Source organism: Nipponia nippon, unplaced genomic scaffold (assembly GCF_047370975.1).
Source record: "Nipponia nippon isolate SJK-2023a ecotype South Korea unplaced genomic scaffold, ASM4737097v1 scaffold_1, whole genome shotgun sequence".
Taxonomy (NCBI): domain Eukaryota; kingdom Metazoa; phylum Chordata; class Aves; order Pelecaniformes; family Threskiornithidae; genus Nipponia; species Nipponia nippon.
The window spans coordinates 10095976-10115787 of record NW_028262290.1 but is presented as its reverse complement, the minus strand read 5'-3'; the positions used below and the strand labels follow the sequence as shown (position 1 = coordinate 10115787).

Below are 19812 nucleotides of genomic sequence, written 5' to 3'. Positions count from 1 at the left end.
AATCACTCAGAACTCCTTGACTTACCAAACAAATATACCAGTATAAAGGTTTTTTTTTTAATTTCCACCATTATGTGGATTGTTGTTGTATTTCTATCGTTATACCACGTGAGCGAGTCCTTGAGGAGCTGGGTCTCACACAGTGTCCCTACCCCCTCTCTTCCCAGTCACCAGGATTTTAGGAATAAGGACACTTGAGAAGGTGGTGGTGAAAACAGCAGCCTTTAACCTCTGGAGGCAACTCCTGTCACTTAGACTGCCGTTGTGTCCCAAGCTGAAGAGCAGAAGGGTCAGTTACATTGTCCACCTTGATACCCTCTGCCACACCAGCTGGTACATTTTAGCCACTCGTGCTTGTTTGTATTCCAGTAATTTGTGCCTGATGGAAGTATTTACTCTAGGAAGAAATTAAGTTTTGATTTGAAAACACTGAGGGACATAAAAACCATTGCTTCTCTTAGTAATACCATTGCCCATTTTTAAATCTAGTGTTTTTTCTGTCCATAAAATTTTTTATGTGCTTCTATGAAATAACTTCTCCGTCCTTTTTTTTGCTCAGCTAAACAGATCAAGCTTCTCAATTCTCTTATTTTTAAGGCACTTCTGCTTCACACATTATTTTTGTGACTTTTCCCTGCACCCTTATAAAAATGTTTAGCAAGCTTTTTAAAATGAGGCCACAACATTAAGATGCATTATTCTCATCTCGGTCTTGATATTGACAGATTATGCTCTGTAATTTACACTTTGGAAGTACTCTCTCTTCTTCTTTATGATTATTTCCTTCTCTTCTCTTCACAGTCCTTCCTCTACTTCCACTTTCTTTCATGCTTCCTCTCCTTTCTCCTTTACCTCACTTTCGCTCTGAACTTTCCTCACTATGCTTTATGTAGCTATTCCTCTCCTCACAGCCCAAGGCAAAGAATGGAAAACCCCAATGAACAAGCATGCTAATCTCTTTCTGGAGCATAATGTGATGTTTAGAAATTATCTCAGTTCAGAATTACTTTTATGATCTGTATCTTTCTCTTATCTATTTTATATCCATTTTAATATATTTGAGGAAGCAATTGTCTCACCAAATCTAACCTCATTTTATTGTTAGGTCTTAAACTCATGTTCCATCTTTGACTGTCAGCCAATAGATATCCCCATCTTGAATTTTGTCACATATTCCATCCATAAACCCATCCATCTGGCACTCCAACACAGCTTTGGAATTTCACTGACACGCAATGAAAACGCCAATGACTGCTTTCTTCTTACAAATCTTTCCCTGCCTGTATAGACATAAAGATAAGATGGCTGCTCCTTTTTCTTGGTAAGAGCAGTTGCAGATTTAGTTTCTCTGTTATCTCTGACACCCATTTAGCTTGAGTGATAACTGTTAAAATGAAACATTATCGTCTGATGACTAAACATTCCACTAGTATCTCATTTCTTTCAACTGTCAGTACAGACAGGCATTAATACAATAAAATTAAATACAGGAAGAGTTATGCTGCATGTGATAAGGTATGAGAACCAGCTAAATAAATGAACCCTTGTGAAGAGCGTGTTCTTTTCATTTTAATTTGCATTTCCAGCTGCAGCTAAAAAGAGTTCACGGGAGACAGAGTTTTGCAAGACAGCCAGAGTTAGGATTCTTGCTCATGCACAAATGTGATGGGGCAAAACTTCCTTGCTTTAAAGTAAATATCAGACTTCGTGGAGCCTTCCCATGGCTGAAAGTTGTATTTCAATTGTACTCAATGGTTAAGGGAGCAAAGTACAAGAAGACAGAATGAAATAACAATAATAGTTTTTCTTTCATAAGATTTGTAGCAAGACACAGTGATGCAAAAAATGGTTACAGAGAAAATAATGATCGTGGATTGTTTTGTTGTGTTCTGAACAGTTCCTTACATTTGCAAAGACAGAAGTGCAGCAGCAAGACTCAAGTCTAGATCCTTGGTATATGAGCTTAAAATGAAATTGTAGAGTCTCGATTAACAATAATTTAACACTTTAGCTGTATAGATTCAAGTTGTATTAAAACATTCAGAAGTCACTTGTGAGTCAATTTGTCCATGTAGATTTATTTTACATGTTGTGAAATGAATAGATTTGAAATTCTTGTTCAATTCCTGCTGACCATACAGTCATCAACACTGGAAGGAAAATTCAGTAATGGTACCCTTAGATGGTATATTGTTGGGCACTGCCTCACCAGAAGTGTTGGTCCTGATCCTTGCAATTTTACCAACTACCTGTTGTCAATGGAGAGAACAGGAATCTTGGAGGACCTGCAGGGGAAAATTTGGTCTGCCTAATGTAACTCTTCCTTCTACGTTAATTGCACAAAAAAATTAAACTTCTAACAAGAATCATGAGTTCTACAAGTACTTGGATTGCTTTCCATGATCTAGGTGCCTAAATCCCAATTTTAGGTGGGATGTTGTAGCATAAATAAATACTGGGTTTTGTTTTAGTGCCTAATTCTTAAGCTAGGCTAAGTGCTTGAGCTGAAATATAACTAAGATTTAAAAACTATGATGTAGCTTTGCAAGAGGGAGAAGCAACAACTGTTCATGTAGGCTTTATGAGTAGTGAAATTTTTGGAAATTTCCTGTAAGCATCCTCTGATTTGCAAGAAGGCTTTGAGTTCGTCCATATAACTTCAATGTAATTGTGAAGTCTGGTTTCTCATATCTTGGATCTTCTCCCTATTATTTTGTACATACAAAATATTTATTTTGTGAAATCTTCAGATGAAGATAAAAAATTTTGCGATCTTCAAGATGTCATTTCTAGCAGGTTTTAGATCTGATCAAATTCTGCAGTGACCAATATAGTAGAAACTCTGTTTGCTAAAGAAGGGTGTTTTTTTGTTTTAACTGTGAGAGATATCTGCTAATTTAAGTTCTGATTAATAGACTGCAGATAACTCCAAATTCTCTCAGAAATGTGGACTGAATTATTTCTAATATCCCATGGAAGGATTGGTCCTCCCTATGGACTATATGAGCACACATTAAGATAAGTAACATAAGGCTCCTACACTCTGAACAGAAAAGCCTGGAGAAAAAATCATGTTCACTGAATGACCAGAAATTCAGATACTGAGATTATAAAAAAAATTGGAGGCAATCTGAACTGAATGAGCCTAGGATGACCAAAGTCCTAATGGACTTTGGTTTCTCAGCTCCCACTGAATATAACTTTCATTTAAAATACTAAAACTACAGTGCCGTTTCTACTGGATTACTGCCTTTGAGACCCGGTTCATAAAAGGACACCAGAATGTTAGAGACTTCCACGTGTAAGGAGATTCAGAGAAATTTACTATCTTAGAAATGACTTACAATGGATTTGCTGCAGATGCTATTACCAAGTAAATGAAAATGATTTGATGTGTGTCTCCAAGAATTTTTAACAATGCTGGTAGCTTTTTTCCATCTGTGTATGTTCTCTAATTCATGTTTCACTTTCCCTGTGGGGATTCCAGAAGCAAAATATTGACTACTTTGTGCAACATTTAGTCTGTGATAATTGAACCCAGTCTTCTTATAGATCATTGTTGCATAACCGGTTACATTTACCATTATTTAATTTTTGTCAAATTCTTTCTCTATTCAGATCTCAGTAACGTAGCTGCAGTACGCATTAACTGTCTGATGTATGTAATGAGATACACTCAGATTAAAGGAGGAAAGCAATCTGGAAAAGAAGCAGACAAATAGACTGTACAGCAAAACACCCATGGAAAGAGGAGAGTGCTTGGGTTAGGCAATACTGTTTTAGAGAAGACTGCAGCAGAAGAAGGATTTGAAAAAGAGGAACTCAACAACATTGGCATAGAGGATAAAAAAGACAGAGAAAACCTCTCTTGGAGCATTAGGTGTTGGCCACTGTCACAGTAAATCATTGGACAAGCTCTACACATGGACTGCTGAAGCGTTGTCATTATTAATCCTGATTGCATCAAAATACAATAATCTATCAGCCACACAACTATATTTACATGATGGGAACACATCCTTTAATTAAAACATTTCCCGACCTTGTGGATTTAAGCACCAACCTAATTTAAGAAGTAAAATTTGCTCATCTGGCAAATCTTAGCAATTATGAGTTTGTCTATGAGCTAGTTTCCAAGCTAAAGTATTGCCACAGGTGTCTATTTAGTATTTATATTGTTGTTTTATTTTATTAAAGGGATTATTGGAAGCAATTCAGTCTCCTCCTCATCAACCTCCTTTTAAAAATAACAACAGTACAAAGTGAGAATTGTTAAGATCTCTGAAACCTGTCACTCACAATGCACACATAGCTATTGTTTACATGCTCTGAAACAGCACAGGTTAATAAAATGCATCTAGTATCTGTTCCCACACATTACATGGGTCGAAGAAGTGCTGCCCTTTTCACAGTGATAATCCTGAGGTCTCTGAACCGCCATAGGAATTACTTGTCTAGTAATAGCATTCTCAGATAAAAAGTTCAGGACACTGTCAGGAACAATGAAACAAGAAGAAGAAGGAAAAAAAAGGCATTACCTGATAGTTTTGATCATGCTGAGCCCCATTTCCACACAGCAGTGTGCATGGTCCTGGCGAGGTTCTGGGAGCCCCGACACACAGTAGTAACAGTCCCCCAGGATCTTTATTCTGAGACAATGATGTTCCTATATGTAAATGTATCAAAGAGAAAGCAAAGATTTGCAGTTATATTTTCATAATTTTAAGATGAATGTGACAGTGGTTGAAAAAAAATATTAAAAACTTGTTGCTGGATGTTTCCTGCTTGTGATTAATACAATCTTGATTTATTTCACTTTTGAAATAAAGTACCTTTACATTTTCAGTAAAAAAGGATATTGTGATTTTTGTGTTATGCTAGTCAGAGATGTCCTTGCTGATGGTGAGAAAGGTTTCATCGGAGTTAGGCTGGCAGCTAGGCCAAGGATTCAGAAACACCAGCTGAGATAATGAATAACCTATTTTAGACTATATTTCTCCAGGGCATTCTTTCTGCCCCCTTTCTACACTGGAAATAAATGAAAAACCTCTTTCATCTCACTGGTAATCCCTTCCCACTTAAAGTTTCCACTGTCACACTGAAGCATTCCCAACATCTATAGGAGCTGAGCAAGTATCTGCAAGCCAAAGATATCAAAGGTGTCTTGCATTAGGCTCGTACTGTGGAGAAATGACATTTATTTGGCATGCAGCTAGAGACATTCTTTACCCTAGGAGCAAACACTGAATTTCATTACTTAAATTAAATATTAACAGTGTCTTTATAGACTGAAACAACATATTACTGAATGACTGGATCATTATTTTAGAAGATCCTTTTCTAGTGAGCAGAAATACCTGAGTTGCCAAAACTTTGCAGTTCCTAGGCAAGCAAAACAAGATTAGCTGTAAACTTGCCAAATGTATTCTGCTGGCTTGGCACTCAAAGGAGACAATCAATGCACAGGAACAGAGACCACAACAATTTGAGGACAGAGCTGCAAGTGTCTAGGGGAAGACAATATTACAAGTTGAGTCAGGGAACTGTTTTTTATGATAAAGAATCATTGTAATAATAAGTGCAGTATTAGCATTCAATCAGTAAAGGCTGTGATGACAGAACATTAAAATGAAGACCAGTCATTACTGGGGAGTAGGATAATGATTTGTAAAACTGATTCATTAGGTGATAGCAAAATTTGGCTTGCGGTATTCATTTCTGTTTTTCTCTTCTCTTTCTATCTGGCAACCTGTGGTGGAGGCTGCTCTAATCAAAGGAGTGGGGATACACTAAACCCACTGGGGAAGAGAGAACTTTAAGTAAGACTTAGGAGCAAATGTGAATATTGACTGTGCCTCAGGAATTGAGTACTGGCCAAATGAATGGGACTCAAGGTTATTCAAGATTTTGCCTAGGAAGAATGAAGCTTTGTAGTCAACCTCAGGAAAATCCTAGAGTGGCAAAGGGAACCTACACATTTGTACCCAAAGCTTTTGCAGAAGTCAGCTGAAGCCTTAAGCAGGCCAGAGAGGGTAAAATCTGCTCTTGGCACAGGGCCAAAGTAAGCTGATTCACCCTGAAATCTCCTTAAACCATCAGTAGGAGCTGACTGTGTTTGAAGCTTTGGCTAAGTCTCCAGCTAATACCATTGCTGGGTCTCAGAGTACATTGTCTAGCTGCCCAAGTTTCACAAGGAAATTCAAGACTAAAGTCAGGCTTATAAAATGTCAACATTCGTATGTAACCCTTCTCTTCCCTTGCCCCCTTCTCTTCAGCGCTTCTGCAGACCCACACAAGTAAACACTAGGTATTTTTCATATGGTTGCAACTGAAATTGTACATCCTAAAATCCACCAAAATATTCATTTTTTACATGTTTCCTCCTCAAGGGAAAGAATGAGAGATTCAATTTTACCACACTTGCCACCTAAATTTTTTTCTGTAGAGTGAAACTAGGAAACATTAATCAACAAGTAGCAAGGACTCAGTGGCATAAATCAGTGCATGTTAAACAGTGAGTGGGCTTCCTTAAGCTTCTCTCTGTGTTCCCTGGTTAGACAAAATGCAAAGAGATAAAGATATTATAAAACACAGATTCTGAAGTACTTTGGCTTTTCTAATAGTGCCATTCAATTGATTCATATTCCAAGTGCCGTTTGCTTTTACATCAACAAAGTAAAAGAAGCATTTATAACATCATATCGATTTGACTGAGGTGGAGTAAAGCAAAAAGCAGCACTATAAGTCCATTCAGACCCACTACAAATGCATTACAACTGATAACCTCATAGTGTAATACAGAAAAAAAAAAAAGGGGAGACTGTCAATTTCCAGGAAAAAAAGAAAAAAAGAGAAGTCTCAAGTAGTATCATATTTTAGTATTATAATTACATTTTTACATGCAACATCTATTATGCAGTCTTGCACCTGTAGTACCTGCCTATCTGACGATGTGGGAATCCCCTACTAAGTGAGCATCTCATTCAGCACAGTTAGAGAACACAGTCTGCAACAAAAAAAACCCCTCAGCTGTTTGGTTCTTAACGACTCATTTAAACTGGCTGAAGTGCTGATTCCATTAAAGACAGATGAGATCTCTGTCACCTGGCTGCATGTCTCCTCATTTGCTGAAAATCGGAACAAGGCAGACCACTTCAAAAAGATGTGATTTTTATAAGAAAGAAGAATCTTAATGCATAACAAGACCTGCTAATGAGGGCTTGATGTATGCAAATGTGAGTGCATGTGTGTGACACAGGAAATCTGTTCAGCTGCACATGAATGTATGCTTTTTCTTGTCATGATACGTCATCTCTACACTCATTTGCCAAAGCTCAGGAAGTCATCTACAGAGAAAGATATCCAAATGGAGCTGACTATATATAGGCATCCATATGTCAGCCAGCAGTAAAGGCTGCCATTATAGTCAAAGGAGAGCCAGGCAATGAAGTCAGTGAAGCCTAGGTACTGATTCAGCTCACAGATAAAGCAGTTGGCTGGGCTTCAGTTCAGTTGTCTACACATAAGCTTATGGTGCATTGGTAAGACCCTTGGGTATGTGAGGCACCCACACAGGACTAGCAGACGTGACATGTCCCTCTGGAGTGGTGCAAGGGCCAGGCAGGGTGTCTCTATTGGCCCAAGAAGCCACAAGGGGCACTTAAACGGCTCCTTGTCTTCCTTATTTTTCCTGTTAGTCAAATCATTATGACTGTTAAACATGAATTGTGTTACAGCCTGATTATGTTGTCCTTACCCTTTTTAGTCTTCCCTTATTATTCCCATCATACCTATTTCGAAAGTAAACTGTGGATTTTTTATCACTGGAAATGTTTCAGCTAGAAGAAGATAATTCAACAACTGCCAGGAAGGACAGAGGACTAATGGTATCTGCCTTTGGCAGAGGAGGACTGCGTGATCTCCTGAGATTCTCTCTGATAACTCTATAGTTTAATCACATCTACAGTTTAGACTAGTTGCTTTGTCAGGCTGGTTGTATCAGTACATTAAAGTTAGATACATGGCTGATGTGTGTAGCCATGCTGTAGCTGTAAATAGGAGACTGAGTTTTGTAAGAACCTACCTGCTTTTCAGTGGTATAAAACGATAATAATAGCATTCAAGATTTTCCTCACACTCTAGATCTCAAGCCCACTTCCTAAAACCATGTCACCGCAATGGTGTCTAAGAGTTGCAAGTTGATGTTAAATGAAAATGAATGAAAAATATAAAAATGTATGAAGAAACTGTAAAATGAGTAAATTATTTAAATAAGAGAAAATGGCCATATGGGAACTTTGATGCAGCGGATATTACACTACAGTGTTAAATCTTAACACTCTTGTGAGGCTGTTATGATCTTCTCTTTATTTTAATCTATTCCTTTTCCCATAAGCAATCCGAGAAGTTGTCCTTGGGCATGTAAATGACAGATGATATTATACAGACATTCACATCAGTATCCATCAGCATCACACCCCTCCCCATACTCACTCATTAATGCCATTTACTAAAGGTATCAATTAATTTCTCAGCATGTCACAAATGGGCTTTTTTTCCCCTTATTTGCAGCTTCTCATTTGCTACAAGTGAAAGATTAAGAGGCCTGATACTGCCAAGATCAATTGAAATCAGTAGAAATTTTGCCTGGGGATATTGAGCAGACTCAAGCACTCAACTATTAATAATAATTCTAGATTAATTCAGTGGCAATTGATAAGAAATCTTTTTCCAAATCACCTTAATCCAAAGCAAAAGAAAATATGCAGATTTTTCATAAATAATTACCTCATATGTGTGAATGATTTATGTTTAAGCTTATTAAATACACCCTTAGTGACTGGAAAGTAAGCTAAGAAAATCGGCATAAAGTGGAGCTGAAGAAATAAGTTGCTCAAATATCAAGTTGCTGAAAGACACAGTCAGAAACTTCATTAATATTTCTTGTTTCCTTGGGCTAAATTTCTGATGAGGGGAAAAAAGTGATGGCTTTTTATGTTACGCCACTTTTTCAATTCTGCCTGTGGTGAATTAATCACTTCACCTACTTTTGAAGGGAATCCCGTAGGCTAGCGAACAGCCCACAGAAGAGTACACCTACGCAATTTTTATAATTTCAAGCTAAAAATTTGGAACATTGTGGGAGAGAAATTATTGAGGCTGAACTGCAGAACAAAGAGATCATACACATAAATCTCCTTTTAAAAGGTGGCCAGAGTGGGAGGAGGCAGGGACTTGGCCTTTGTGTACAATAGCTCAGTTCCTGAAACATTTGCCAAAGGTATAGGAAACCTAGATAAAAGGCCTTTCTCAGTATGAATGGGGTTTAGGCCAAAGTTCTTAATCAGCAGGCTGTTTTGGGGTGGGCTGGAGAGAGAGGTCCATCCAAATTCCTCCTATTGCAGCTCTGTTACTTTGGAAAACAGAGCTGGAACCTTGACAGAGACAGATGGAGGGAAGTTCTCAAGTCTGGTGATGCAGGCAGAAAGGAGGACCAGGTTTGGGTCACGGCTCAAGGACTGTTTCTATTTTTTATATGCATAAAGCGAAAAATGTGGCAATCTTTCATCTTTTTCCTGGACCAGAGAATACTTAAATGTAGCCCTATATTAAATTCTTTTTATATAGTTTAACAGATCATGTAAGGAGTGCTTTCTTTTTTTTTTAGAATAGCCTGTAGTGGGGTGGTTAGGACCTCTCCAGGCTGACAGAAAATATGGGTTTCGGGTCTCTCATGCTGCAGAAGGAACTGAGGTATGTTCCTGTGTGAGTTTCCTAATATATCAACACTTCTGTCTCTTGCTGTACTGTGGAAGAAAAACAGCTGTGGCTGTTGTGTCTGGTGAGCACCATCCTTGCCAGCTAGTGTTAATTAGCAGATTATGCTATAATTGTTATAATGTGTTTTTAGGCACAGAAATCCCTGTTGGAAAGATTCAAGGTGTGTTTCTTCCCTGCTAAGACAGGAGCAATTCTGCATGGAAATTCTACCCCTTTGGAATTTCTAGGCCTGCAGACACATAAAGGGTGAGGTGGACATTTCTCAAGAATGTACTTGTGAAGCCTAATTTTCATTCAAATTCCAATTTAGTCAACAAAGTGGTTTTTGGTTTTGTTCTTTTGGGTTTTTTTTTTTGGTTTGGATTTACATAACTCTTAGTTCCTAAATCACCAAGAAATTCTGAAACTGAAATTTTATTTAATCTGTCATTTTCATCCGACTTTTTTCATAAGATGCCTGTAGACTATCACTTCTAAAAGTGTTTTGTGGACTGGGGTTTTATTTGACTGTTCAGGTCTTTTGATGTTTTACTGAGCTCTTTAGCATCTGAAATACTATAACTTTAGTAAGAACGTTGTTTAATAGTGTTGTTTATTCACTAGCATTAGACAATTAATTGTTGACACTGGTGAGGAGGGAAAACACCCTAGAAATAAGCACTGCAAAAAGAACATTCACTCTCTCCCATTACTATAAATTCATACAATGTTCTTATAATTAACTAAATATCATGTATGTGCACTCATAATCCAGTTAACTCTGCTTCTTAATATAGCACCCCAAACATATATGCTTGAAGAAATTCACACCTTTATTTACTGGCATATATGTTTAAACAGACAGGGTTTTTTTAGGGAGTCTCTAGAGTCCTGCGGGTTATGTGCTTGAAGATCATTTCACAAAAGAACAAAGCACTGCCAGCTCAGAGGTTGAATGTGGCTGGGAAGAGTAAACCACTGCAACAGGAGTGTCTTCACTGGGAGACAAAAGAGCCTTTAACACCCTCCACTCTTCCCTCTTTGATACCAGCAGGTGCAGGTATTGTACTGGAGTCATAGATGATGCATCCTTATGGAGCCTGCTAGTTATCCTGGTTTTCACCCCTGGAAATGCTAGTCACAAGTAAGACGAGTAATACACTTTTGGAGGAATTTTTGTCAGGTTGTCTGCAATCTCACAAGGGAGAATTTGACCAAGGTTACAGAAAAAGACCACCTCTCTTAGAAAAAAGAAAAATCTTTAATAAGCAAAAGCAACCTGTGGTTCATATTACATAAATAACTCTCCCGCTAACACTAGGCTAGTGATGTAAAAGAGAAAAAAGGCTCATATTAAACTGTGAAATTTCCATTCAGCTTCTACTGTTCCTCTGAGTAAGAAATAGTGTTATTCTGGTTTATCGTATGAGCGGCGACGAGACTGTAAGGAGATGAAGTGTCTTACAGGCCAGTCATTTTATTGTTATATGAAACCCATGGATTTTAATCTTTCAGGGGAAGATTTCTGTTTCAGCATCAATGCTTCATATTAAGGATGGGTCCAAACTCAGATCTAAGACTATCTGTTTGTTCGTTTTTGTGTATTTGTCTAAGCTAAAATGCTGTGGCTTGATTTTATCTTTAGGTCTCAGTGATGTTGGGCTGCATCTCAGCTGCTGTTGTGACAAAGCTTACAGATGTCTGCTTCTCTAAGGTTTTACTCTTTCCTCTTTGTCATATCTGAAACTAAGTCTACACACAGTGTAGATACATTTAGAAATATGACAAACAGTTTAAATCATAGTATCAGCTGACATCTAGCACTGCAGAAAAGGCAGAGGAAAAACAAACGTTCAAAATAATTATTATTTCATCAAAGCAAGACCTTTTTAAGGCTTAAGTATCTTACCAAATGTCATCTTATTTCCCTTCTCTCCTCAAAATTTCTGCTGAAGGAAAATATTAATATTAATTAAGTTTCTGTTCAGGCCTTCCAGAAGATGGATATATAGAGAAATCTATTCTTCAGTTCTGTTTTATGCCAACTTATTTTTCTTCTTTTCTAACTGTCACTTTTCTTTTTAATAACTATAAATCTTTTATAAATATCATAGAGTGATTAGAAAGGGGAAGTAGCTGTACATAACATTACATTTCTTTCTTATAAGAAATATTGAACTGAGTTCTAATTTTTATTTAAAATATTCTGTGGCAATGATACAGATATTATTGAATTTGTTGTTATTAATTATATGCATCAACATATGCCATAATACTTGATGTGACTGACTGAAGATTAAAAAAAATCTCAGAGCTCTCATTGTTTCTGCATTGCACAAGAAAAAGGAAGGTTGAATAAGAGAAGCAAGAAACTAAGCTAAATTACATTCTTCAGTAAGCTGTGAAATAGTGTCTTCTTCAATATTACATGATTTATATAAGACGATAGAGCAGATCAAACAATCCTTTATATAGGATTATAAAATACTACTTTTATTTAGAAGTAAATAAGGATTTATAAGGATTTTCCTTAAAATCTAAAGAAACTGCCTCAAGCTTTCTGCAATTGACCCCTTTGCTTTGATGATAATTCTTAGCAAAACCCAAGAATTTGAGTAACAGTGTCTGTTTTAAAGAGTTATGATAACTCTAGCTAAGCTGATTAAGAACCAGTTAAGTGATCGATCTGAAATCTAGATGTGAATGTGTAATCCTCATTAGTGCAAGATCCTTCCAGGGAGGTCTTGAAAGGACCACTTTACAAAAGGCCTGTCAAGGATTTACAGGCAAGTATGAAAACACTGCTAATAACATTTGCAGAAGGAATTAGACTGGTAGAATGATCAATTACCATGCAGACATGGTGGTCATAACAAGACAGCAAGACCATAAAAACCCAAAATAATATGTTTCAATACAATAGTGTCATCACTGTATGTTCAGAAATGTGATCTTTGGACAACCATCAAGGAAAGAGAGAATAGGAGGAAAGGTGATGATCTGCCTCCACCACACTAGTGGAGGTTAGTCCAGGAACACTGCTTTCAGTGCTAGTACCTATTCCTTAAAAGAGAGTCTGAAAAATTGGAGGCAGTGCAGAAAACTAGTCCCAAAAATTAGTTGAAGGAATAAATCTTACAGGGAAAAAGCTTTGTAATTAGCTTGGTCTGTTTCCTTTATCAAAAGGAAACCTGAGAAGTGGCTTGATCAAAGCACACAAATGTGTTCCCAGAGAACACATCAGTGGCTACAAGATGATTCTTTTGTCTAGGAAAAATAGGTCATAACAAGAATCAATGGATGTAATTCAAAGTTGGAAAAAATCAAATGAGAAACAAGCCATACTGAATTAACAGTGAGAGTATTAAGGTACTGGAATAGACTCCCAAGATACACAAGTACTTCTCCATCTCCTGGGACCTTCAGATGAAGACTGGGCATTTTTCCAAAAGAAACACCTTTACTAGGTGTGAAGCTTTGTACAATATCTGTTGGGTAGGTTGGTAGGTTTATTTAAATCACAAGTCCTTAAAATTTGGGTCATGGACCAGTCTGGATCCGCTTCCAAAATTTTCCAAAGGCAAAGTTTAAGTTCAACACAAGATTTAAGCCCTTATATTTTAGGCAGCTGGCCCCTCCATAAGAGTCCAGAACCCTGAGTGAGGAGTCTTGGTTTACTATAAAGTGCAAAGGGAGAGTTCATCTCCTTGGGTTGGACAGAAACACCAAAAGCCATGTAGAGTTTCTGTTCCTCTCTAGGGCTCTTGGGCATTTCTATTGTCAGGCCATCAGGCGGGTATCATGACATCCAGGTCTCGGAAGTCACAAACAAGGAACACAATCAATATTAAAACAAGCAGGGAAATGCCCTCAGGGTTAAGTGGCAAGCGAGGGAGGATTCTCTGGATTACACTTCTAGATGTAAATGCCTTCCTTGTTCTTAACTACTTTATTGGATCTAGTCCTTCTATACAAAATCTCTATTGGTTAAAAATAGTTTATGGAACGATTAGAAAATGTGGTTTATGATCGTGAAAGAAGAATCTGTTCTACCAAGAATGCTACGCAAAATTGAAATGTAAAGCAAGGCAATAAATCATATCGTGTACGTATTCTTCCTAAAATACTTCTGTGACATACATACATTTAATTTGGTTTAAAATATGTTTCTTCAGTTCGAGTAGCTATTTTTGTCAAGCCATACAGAGGCAGACATTACTCCTATAAGCTTTCTAAAAGACAGGACTGAGGTAACTTCTTTCACCCTGCTTGGTTTCTAATGTAGATCAGAGTTGAGGAGGTTTTATTGTTTGCAAAACAAATATTGTAAATTGCATTTACCAATTTGCCAGTGTCCAGGCAATGGGTTATGGCATCACTCTGTACATGAGAAAACACATTGCTATTTGAGATAAAAATAGCTGACTCCAAAGAGCTTTGAATAATTACAGAAGTTTTGCCTTTCTTGACTTTAATTTGCAAGCTAAGAGATGACACCAAGGGTCTTACTGATGTCTGTGCAACACATGCACAAATATCCCATACACCTGAACCAGAAATGTATAAAAATCAGTGAGGGATGTAGATACGTACATCAGAGCAAGTCACTCCAGGCTCCCTTTATAGTAAATAGAGAGCATGGTCAATGATATTCAGAATGTAACTCCTGTTTTCCCATAGTGGGTGCCTACATTTGGTTGGATAAATTATAAGCTAAACTCTATTAAACGTACTTCGTTGCCTACACTAGCAGCCTTATTAGCCAGCTCAGATGTTGTCACCTAAAGATAGTCACATGAAATGAAACTTTGACCAAAGAACCATAAAAAAGAAAATGCAAGCCTAGCAAAACTGAGCATGTATTTTTATGCTTTCCTTTTTTTCTAATCAGTACTAATTAAGTAGCAACTAATTTGCCTAATGTAATAAATTACTGTGTTTAATTAATTTCATTGTTGAGTTAGATAGAATGCAACCTAAATATTGTAAAACCTGAATGCAACCTAAATATTGTAAAACCTGCTAGTAACTAACCATTGCAATGACTGTGGTGGCTGATTATATGACCTTTTAATGAATAGGTCTTTTAACCTTCCTCAGTTCTTAGAAGAAAAGTCAAAATAAAGCTATGGTCTTAAAAAAAAAATCATTTTCCAGCAAGGACCAGAACTATAAAACTTCCTTAGAAATTGTAGTAAGCAATCTGTTTTTATACCAGTCTTGGTCTAGCACTACAGAAGCACAAAGTTCTGATGACTATCTGAGCTTTCACTTGCTATCAAACTCATCACTTCTGATAAAACTTGTCAGTGTCTTCCAACCTCAATGGCTGTATAAAACCCCAATGGGGAACATCTGGATGAATACCGTTCAAAGTGATCAGAGGATATTTCCCAAAGCTCCCAAATACAGAGTTGACTTCCTATCCTTTTGCAAATAAACTGTGTTTAACTCACATGTGCTAGTCGATCAAATCTGGCAAAGAGTTCATTCAGCATTCGGACCAACTCCTGGGCTGACAGAGTTGTGGAGAGGTTGGTGAATCCTTTAACATCTGCAAAAAGAATGCTAAAAAAAGAACAGAGATTAATATTGCAATCTATTTCCTTTGATAACTGAATGTCCTAAGTTACCTTCTAGTAATTTATTAGTGAACGATCATTTTAAAGTCATGCTACCTTTGCTCTACGCTTTTGGAGATTCTGCAGTCCTGAATATAAATATTGAAGGGACTAAAGAAATACTACCAAGTATGAGAAAGGGTTTTGCCAAAAATGTGTGTTATGCAGTTTTGGATTCTCAAATCATTCAGGAAGATATAGCTAAGCCTTAATAAGAACAGTTATTCCCATTTATCAGTGAGAAGACTGAGGTATAGTGCACCCATAATATAGAAGGCTGTATAAACAGATAGACTTGGCACCCAGCTGTCTGTTAGTATCTGACAGTGTTCTTTGAGGGTATGTTTATATATAGCTGGTTTTTACAGTGGGTTTGACTTCAGTGATTTCAATTTTTAGTGTGATTTTCAGGCTTTACTTATCTATGTGCCATACAAGACTCAAATCCTGAGACAACAGACAAATTCATGACAGTCTTGATATATACCAGGCTCAGGCCAGCTTTATTGCATCTAATTTTAGAGACTTGACAGTAATACCTGAGTTAGAAGTATAGTACCCTCTATTTAAGGCATGAATCTTTATTTGAATGATTCCTTGATCTTTCCATTGACTTCACAGGGAGCCCAGTGTGATAATACTTTGACTTTAGGTGCATTAAATTGGGTGCCTGAAGGATTTTTACCAGTGACAAAAAACAAAATTAAAAAGTAAAGTACCAAACTACCCAAAGAGGAATGAATATTAAAAATAGCCTAAATTGATAAAAATAAGATTTTCAAACAACTAATTTCTACAGTTTTCATTATCAAAACAAGATAAAACTAACTAGATACTAATTTTAGGGATTCATATAGCATTGGCTTAGGTAGTGTTCAGTCCTCAACATTTAGGAAAAAATAAGGTGAAACCCAGTTTTGAAAAGATCTAGTCCCTGGCAGCTTGTATAAGAACCAACCAGTATCTGTACTCTAAAGCATGCAGAGTCTTCATTTTAAATCTTTTTCAAGCATAAATTTTGTTTTGACTTTTCACCCCTGACTACAACTCTTTCCCATTCAAACAGAAGAGCCATCTTCTCCCTATTTTGATTCAAATACAGCAACACTTACTCTGAGAATGAAAAAGGGTAATGGAAGACATTTTAATTTAGTGCAATTCAAACCTTTTTAAGGGTCCTTGATACTTTCCACCAGATTTAATAAAATAATATGTCTGAGCTACTGCAAGGCCACAGAAGAAGCAGATAATCAATTTACTCTTTTGCAGAAGTTGAAATTATGGTTATTGAACTTGTCCAGACAAAGTTATACTTCGGTTTCATCAAAAGGCAATGTGCATGCTTTCCTAGCAAACCATCTTCCTTCATATCCAAGGACGCTTATTTTTCACTTCGTTCAGTGTTGGCCACTCAACCATTTGCCCATGTGGTTTGGGGTAAACTTATGGAAAATGTTATTGGCTTAGCTAAATATTCTGGTGGTCAGGAACCACAATAAAATCAGAGATTCTGTAACATCATGAAGTGGAAGCTGATCATTCTGGTGTAAATTACAATTAGGACTTATTACCTTGAATGTCAGCTCATAGGATAACTATCACCTTCCCACTAACTAGTTTAGGAGAGACAAGATTTAGAGAGGGGAATAAAATAGAGAAATGGAATTAGGAAAATGATAATAAGAATGATTGGATGAAAATGGCTACTAAACAGAGGAGCCACATGACATGTCTACATCTTTGAGAGCACCATACAAGTCTCCATCTCATTTCTCAGCGTGTGGGGTCAACCAGAAGGTTGTGGCAGAATATGTGTCCACGTGCAGGCAGGGCCCCACTTTCTGTGCAACCCTGACCACTTAACTAAAGTGAAAAAATACACAACTGGTTAAGTTCAAATGGGTCTTGCCATGGCAAAGGCATCCAGCCATCCAGATGAGTAAAAGAAGGCACCAAAGTGCCTATCTGCTCAGGGATTAAACAAGGGTACACTAATTTTCTAATTTGTGAATTAATAAAATAACAGAAGGGCAACTCTCAAACAAGAGACCCTTAGCAACATCTGCGACCTTAACCGTTAAAGAGAGACTCCTCCACCCACCTCACATTCTCATAACGATGAATGTAGATCTTGTGAAACTGGTGTTGCAAATGTTCATCTTCTACGTTGGTCATATCATTTATCATTTCCAGGACTACAAACCGTGGTAAGACAGAGAGCACCAGCCGTTCCTAAATGGAACCAAAGTGTCAGTATCAGTCTGAATTAATACTTCACAGGAAACTGATTGAACTCTGCCCTATTTAAAGAGCTGTATAACTGGCAATTTAAAATATGACCCTCCACTCTAAAAATTCTAGTTCAGACCATTTGTGATAATTCACATTACCAACCTGAGTCCAGAATATGGACCCTTCTCTCTCCTTCCCTTCCTAGATGTTCTTCCCTCTAATGTTATAAGCTTATTCGTTGATTATTTAAAGATCCATCCTACTTATTACCTCCATTACAAGCTTCTCACTAAACATCACTTACAAACATATCAAGCACTGCATTTCAGGCAGTGGTAGCTTGATTAACAGATATAGGCCAGAGGAATTTGAAAGTCCTCAGCAGCAAGTAGGATCAGATTTTAATTGTTGCTTATTTATCAGAACTACAGACTGTGTATTTAGCATTCATAAACTGTATAATTAATAATAAAACTGGAGAATAAATAAAGGAAAAAATATGCAGAGGAACCTGACTCCACTTAGTGAAAAGGACAGCATTTAGACAAAGCTTAGTTGTATTGTCAGAAGTTAAAGACAGGGATAATATAAACTAATGCACACCTAAGAAATGTTTTATGGGAAAGATTTAGCCATAGACTAGTTTGTATGTTAATAGGGTTACAACAGTTAACAGGAACTAAGTTTTAAAGTGACTTGGGAATCTTAGTCTTCTCAACAGTCTGTGGCATTGAAGTGCTTACATCATTTTGACAAATGGGACTAGGTTTCAAAGTTCCTTGAAAACTCTATATGTAATCTCAGAAATAAGCATTTATATGTGTCAGTGAAACAGGTTTCCGGGATAACTCATTTGGCTTGTGGCCCACTTCACCTCTTTTTTGAAGACCCCCCCAGGACAGATTGTGGGCTAAGCTGTTCTGCTGACCCAGAGTTGACTGTTCTGTTTTCCCAAAGGCCTTGTACGACCTTCCTGTGCCATAATGGTTTCACATCTGTTCACATCATACAGTAAGGGCTGTACAACAGCAGCCACCGAAACAGTTCATGGAATATATAGCCTTCTCCCTCACCCAAAGGCATGTGGGAGCTGGGATAATGGGTTGTTCTGCATATGACACCCTGCTCCTGGCCATCTTTTAGGCCCTAAGGGAGCAGATAGGCTTTCACTCATTCATTGTACAGACATTCATGGCAGAGTGCCTGTCAAGAAGAAACTAATTTATTGTGATGTTTGCATAGTGATGCTCACATAGTCTGAAATCTCCCAAAACAGACAATTGGTTGCTGGTGGCAGCGGGAGTCTCCATTGCAAGGGTCCTCATGGTAGTGTCTTCAGCTAGGTCAGCAGAGACTTCTCACATGACTGTTCTGCTCAGTTATTATAACCTGTCTAGCCCATTATCCCATGTGACAGCCCCAGTCCTACATAATTCATCACTATTGGTATATTTAACCACATACTAAACATTTATTAAATATCTAAGCTACCTACAAAAGACTAGTTCCATAGACCATTTCTGCAAGGACAGTTTCTGTTGGGTATTTACAAATGTCTTATCTATGCACAATTTAATCACTTCAGCAGCAGGAATCACCTAGAAAGGGTCCTGGATCAGACTCTCCACCCAGAATATTAATTAACACACTTTTAAACATATAAATGGGACAAGACAAAGCAGGCATTGCATCTGGGAATTTCTAGAACTGCCCAAAATTCCCATCTCCTGTAAGAGTCCATCAATATTTAATTGTGAAGGTTCAGTCAATCCCCTGCTTTTGGGGTGGTTTCAAGTTAGTCCATTGTGTCCAACCAGTCTGTTACACCATCTATACAGATGACTAGCCAAGAAGCTGCTGGATCACCGAGAGAACTGGTGATGTTAAGTCTACTGTGTGAGCACACACATGTCTCTGGTGCTAGACCACAATTATGAAAATCAGTTCTTTAGTTATACTTGTAATTCGAGTCCCTTAGCTCTTTCCATACACATAGATGTGTTATATAGTTCTGAGAAAGGCTGACTCTTCTGCTCAAGTGCAATAGGTCCAGTCATATGCTCTGCTGCTAGGTGCATGAGCACCCTGAGCTGGCATTTGCAGGTTGCGCATCCAGGACTCAGGGCTAGTGTGTCTCTTGACTGACTGATTTAGGTAGGGACGAATGCATATGAATTTAAATAAAGCCATTCAAACTGTT

The 19812-nt window shown here is 37.5% G+C and overlaps 1 protein-coding gene across 2 annotated transcripts in view; it reads right to left on the bottom strand.

Annotated features, from left to right (window-relative positions):
- ADCY8 (adenylate cyclase 8) overlaps positions 1-19812 on the bottom strand; it is a 133573-nt gene that overhangs the window by 65435 nt on the left and 48326 nt on the right. For both annotated transcript variants that reach the window (XM_009469807.2, XM_087745934.1), the window contains exons 3-5: positions 17482-17612; positions 15216-15327; positions 4539-4666 (exon numbers count right to left, since the gene is read on the bottom strand). In XM_009469807.2, coding sequence (XP_009468082.2) covers positions 4539-4666; positions 15216-15327; positions 17482-17612 — 371 coding nt within the window. The remainder of the gene's footprint in view (positions 1-4538; positions 4667-15215; positions 15328-17481; positions 17613-19812) is intronic.